The following is a 5329-nucleotide window of genomic DNA, read 5'->3' on the forward strand; positions in this document are numbered from 1 at the left end:
CTATAAAAAGCTATACTCACTTTGATAACAAAAGCTACGTATATCAAGAACTACGCGAACTATGTCAGTCATGTAAAGGATATAAACATTATCTCAATTATCTGAAAAAAAATAAATAAATAAGCAAATACATTCCTATTGAAAGTTATAATCGTACCTGAGAGAGATAATGACTGTTAGTGCTCAAATGGTAATATTACGTAAGGTATTTAAACTTCAGTCACTTGTAATTGCACTACACTTCTCTTCTGTCTTACCTATTCAGTTGTTGTAAGATACTTAAGCTGTCCGTTGTAATTATTGCGCGACTACTCTGATAATACGCATTCAGTTGTTCAAGTGTAATGGGTTTCGGTGGCATGGGAGTAACAACACAGGTACAGTAAAATCCCTCTTATCCGGCATCAACGGGACCGCCGACATGCCGGATACTTGAATATTGCCGGATACTTGAATAGAAGTGAAATTATATCCACAATCACCACTCTACACTCACGCATCTTACCATAACAAAGATCAGCTGATCTTAATCAGCAGCTGATCTGATCAGCTGCTTAAGTGTAAGCACGACACGCTTCCTCTTTTCTACAACTTTAGGCATGATGAAGGCGTCAGGCGATAAACAGTGCACACGCGGGACTGAGTCACTGAGTAAACACAGTGCAGTGGGCTGCGGGTGGCGCGAAGCAGTGCGCTCTGGTGGCGAGGGAACAAAGTATGCTTCGCGCGGGAATTTTAATCGATTTTATGAGTACACATTGATTTTTTATTGATTTTAAAGCTCGCGGAAAAATGTGCCGGATACTTGAAGCTGCCGGATACTCAAATGCCAGATGAGAGGGATTTTACTGTATATTCTAAGAGTCAAGTTGTCCATTATCCCGTGAACTATGCGGCTGAACAACATGCACTGCTTCATCGTGACATCTTCACTAATACGAAAACAAAACAAAACAACAATAAAAAATGAAAGAATGATGGAACGCACACGAGAGAGAGAGAGAGAGAGAGAGAGAGAGAGAGAGAGAGAGAGAGAGAGAGAGAGAGAGAGAGAGAGAGAGAGAGAGAGAGAGCAGTATACATTCTCGTATAACAACACGCCATCGAAAAGAGGGTATAAATACTACAAAAGAAGATTAAATCGAAACACACGCAAAAAAAAAAAATATATATATATATACTGACAAGTGGAATGACGCGAGAGAGAGAGAGAGAATATTTCGTAACAACATTCAGCACAACACACCTCACACTCACAATACTGAAAACCCACCATTCTTTCTGCTCGCCACCACCACCACCACCACCATAGCGACACAAAAGAACATTATGAGCTTCTGTTGCTAATAATCGGCCTGTCCATCAATACACGAGAGGGAGGAATAAATATAGACTCGTTAACTACCTAGCATCCTGCCTGCCGCCGTTGGACAGGGGAACACTATGAAAACGAGACGGGGGGAGGGGCGGGCGGGGAGAGGGAAAGAAAAAAAAAATTGAAAAGTAAATAGATAACTGAAAAAAAAAAATTGGAAAAGGTCAGTGCATGAATCAAAATCAATGAACTGTCGTAGCTGGAAAAAAAAATAGATAAATAAAAATGTCAGACCACTTTTACATGTTCATTTTTTTTTTCTTTTTTTTTTTTTCTTTAATTCCCAGCTCTGTGACAACACTGGTAAGCAATTTGTTCCAGCGCCACGCAAAACTCGATTACTGCTGCCTGCCAAAGGAGCTTTTCACTTAGAGCAGTAATATAACTCCCTCCACCCTGTCCAGTCATTCCAGAGTCCAATATACTCCTATCTTGCGATCTATTCAGGTTTGCGCGCCGCTAAGCTGTTTACTGACGAGCTGTGTGAGTTACCCCGTCAAAAGCCGCCATAAGGATTGCCACTATCATCCCCTGCTGCTACCACCATCACTAGCGCCATCATCATCATCATCATCAACAACGAAAACACTGAATGAATCAAAACCAAGCTTGAGAAGAAGCCCGTGTGAAGATCTGATGTGTCAGGTTGCGATGGTGAAGTCAAATTCCCAAAGAAATAATATCAGTTATTATAAGGACCTAACTGGGTGTTAATTAGTAAGTAATCTCTAAAAACACAATCCATTTGAAACTATGAGTAGATATTCAGTATTTCGGTCCCTGAGATCCCTTTCAAAACTTTCCTTATTGATGTATTTCACAGACTGAGCTTTGCTAAGTACTTAAAACAAACTATTTGAGTTAGGATATACTTTACGACTCTATTCTCGTATTTAGTATTACTTTCTACAGCATTTAGTCACCGCAATGCAAGCCACAGCACGTGCTCCACCCCGACTGTAAGAACAACACCGTGGTTAGTCTCATCAGCATGATCAAACTCGTCGAACAGGGAGCACTGACGCAGAAACCCCTCACGCATCGCTGCCATAACGCTGCCGCACCAAGGCGTAAACCTCGCTTCAGGACCCGCCGCTGCCCGCACGCAGGTTGTCACCATCTGGCATCGCTCCAGCATGTGAGGCAACTACCCTTGTTTCCGTCAGCCTTAATGCAGTAGCGGCACCATTAATCAGAGGAATGTGACATAGATTCGCTCGGTGCCCTCATCACCCTCGCCTCTCCTGCCCACATCGGTTGGTTGTGGCCACCGCGCCGCCGCTCCCCGCCACGCAGCCAACTAACTCTTCACTAAACTCAAATCAGTAAATATTTTCCCGTCCCCGTCCAAATGCAAACGAGAGGGATTTAGGCGCCACTGCATGCATATTCATTTTATAAACAAGCAGGTTAAAAAGGGGATTTAATACAATACAAACAGGTGAATACATTACCGTTCACTGGGCAAGGATTCCCAGCCTGCACGCCGTATATGGGGGGACACCCTTTATTATTTTTATTGTGTCATTGTTGACCCGCTACCTTATTTATCACTTCACCTATTTAGTTTTGTGCCTACTAAATTACCGGTAGATACTGGCCAAAATAATAGAGCGTTTCGAAATGATTTGCGGCGCGACCCAACTGTGACGCGGCCAATAAACACCTCGACCCCGCTGCGCCATTCCCACCCGTCTTCCGCCACGGCCAGGCTGAGGGTGATGGGGGGCAGGGGTGTGGCGGGCTGGGGCTGTGATGTGAGTTGGTAGCGGTGGGCATGGCAGGGAATGGGCTGGAAAAGCAGAGGGAGCTTACGGAGGGAGAGTGAACAAGGGCTGACGAGTGTGAGGCAGGACGAGAGCATGAACTCAAGCAGGGAACGAGACAACGACCTTGTTTAACAACTTGACAACGTGAACGTGTGAACATGTTGCTGGCACATTTCTGACATAGTTTTAAAAGACAGCATTGTTACATTTATCGGCAAACACAATCACCATCTCTACTGACAATAAAAAAAAAAAAAAAAAAAGTAATGCACATGATTTTAACTGGCTACAACCAAAGAGAGTGTATGTCATACCAGCTTTGGTTACTCACCTCTGCCGCCACCAGCCGAAGCGTAACGGAGGGCATGGCAACGTCGGGAACGCACGCCTGCACTACTCATTCTCACTACACTCGCAGACAGCACAAGTCACGTCACGCCGCCGACTGGATACTCTCGATGATCTGCGGTTCCCCAGTAGCAGGACGACACAAATGGCACCTTCTAATTGGCTGACGCTTACATCACCCATCAGTGTTGGGAGGTGGCTGGATACGATGCCTCCTTTACGAGATATGCTATTGTGTATATACCTTCTTACTTGTTTATTTACTAACTGTTTTCTTCGATACTCTGTATGTGAACAAATATTTATTGTTGGTATGCAAAAATTAATAATACACGTAAATCGCACGGCTCAGAACACTTACCAGGCCGCTTTGACTGAGTATCATTTAAAATCATTAAAATTCATTTAATGGCGTCACAAACAAATTGAAGTGAGCAACAAATTATCATTGCTAATGAAATTTTGAAAACGTGTTGTATTGCGGAAGGTGTTCACGCCGGGAATAAAAGGAAATACCTATAAAAACTACACCAGTGATCAGATTGGCTGTTATGTTTTGCCGCCCTGCTCCCCAAGGACTCCACTCCGTGCCTGGCTGATCCCACCTCGCCCCCACCATCCTCCCCGCCCACGCCCCAGCGACTATCAGTCTGGCTAATTGTCAGAGCATCACTTCTTGGCAAATGGAGGCTCCACTCACTTTATCTGCCGCCCAATGAGCCTATCTCGTCCTCAGCTGATGGTCATCTATAACCCAGCTCCTCCCTTGCCGCCCCGCCATCCCAATCCCTGGCACCCGGACACCCTGCCTCCCTGCGCGTCTCCCCTCCCCTACCCTCTCTCTGGCAACTCCATCGCCCACAACACACTATCAAACACGATCACGCCTCCGCTTTCATTCGGTATCTGGACTGTTCATTCCACTACGCACATCATCCTGTTGCCCTTCCCTATCTCCCCCTTCACCACCTCATCTACAGCCCTTCCTGCATCACTCACCCAGCCACACCTCTTTATCCAGCCTCTTAACTCTTGTATTAACTTCATTTTCTATTTTTTTTTTTCCTCCAGTCAGACCAACGGTACTACAGTAAATCGCTATATCTCGTTACCATTCCCCTCCCCCACCACACATTCCATCTATACACACATAAGCACGTTGCCTCCCTCCCGCCAACCCACTATGTCGTATATCTTCCCCCTCACATTCACACCCAATCGCCAGTATTTCCTCCCTCCTTCCCATCACGCTTTCCGGCCCACGTTCAACAGCGGGCAATCTCACAAGAACACTGACAATCAACTGGCCAGGTCACCCCGCTGATGACCGGCCGGGGAGGGTGGAGATCATCAGTCTTGCGTTCAATTAAGAGGTACAAGTGAGCGGGTGGGTAGGTTGGAGGCACGTGGGAGTGGGGGGGGCAGGCCTCACCCATCCACACGCCAACTCCCCTCCCCGCTTCTTTGGCTTATCTCCGTGGCCAGGTTTCATGTAAGGCGTGTACGGTTTGTTAGGCATTCATGGCCGTTTAGTAAGGATTGGAAAGGGTATTTTCTCTAGTAAAGGTGGTTTGGTTTGAATTCCCTTACCGACATACTGCTCTCTCTCTCTGCTTCGCTTAATTGTTTAGCTTCTGATGTCTAACCAGTGAACATCCCAGTTGCCGTGACCAAGCCAGACATTCTTTCCTGCCATTGTCATATATGCGCGGAGCACCAATTCAGCTCAAGTAAAGCATTAACAGCAAGTTTCCCCACAAGATGACGAAGCAGATGATAGGCAAGGATAACACACAAACCTTATACACTCAAGTGTATGGTAGGGAAACTCTCGAAC

General features: G+C 45.7%; 1 protein-coding gene across 5 annotated transcripts in view; it reads right to left on the minus strand.

The window, feature by feature from the left end:
* LOC135107371 (uncharacterized) overlaps positions 1–4088 on the minus strand; it is a 170886-nt gene extending 166798 nt beyond the window's left edge. For all 5 annotated transcript variants that reach the window (XR_010271734.1, XM_064017135.1, XM_064017137.1 and 2 more), the window contains exons 1-2: positions 4009–4088; positions 3476–3776 (exon numbers count right to left, since the gene is read on the minus strand). Coding sequence is in view for 4 of the 5 variants with exons in the window: in XM_064017137.1 (XP_063873207.1) it covers positions 3476–3545 (70 nt within the window). In the remaining variant the exon portion in view is untranslated. The remainder of the gene's footprint in view (positions 1–3475; positions 3777–4008) is intronic.
* Between the last annotated feature and the right edge of the window lie 1241 nt (positions 4089–5329).

Source organism: Scylla paramamosain, chromosome 15, assembly GCF_035594125.1.
Source record: "Scylla paramamosain isolate STU-SP2022 chromosome 15, ASM3559412v1, whole genome shotgun sequence".
In the NCBI taxonomy this organism is placed as follows: domain Eukaryota; kingdom Metazoa; phylum Arthropoda; class Malacostraca; order Decapoda; family Portunidae; genus Scylla; species Scylla paramamosain.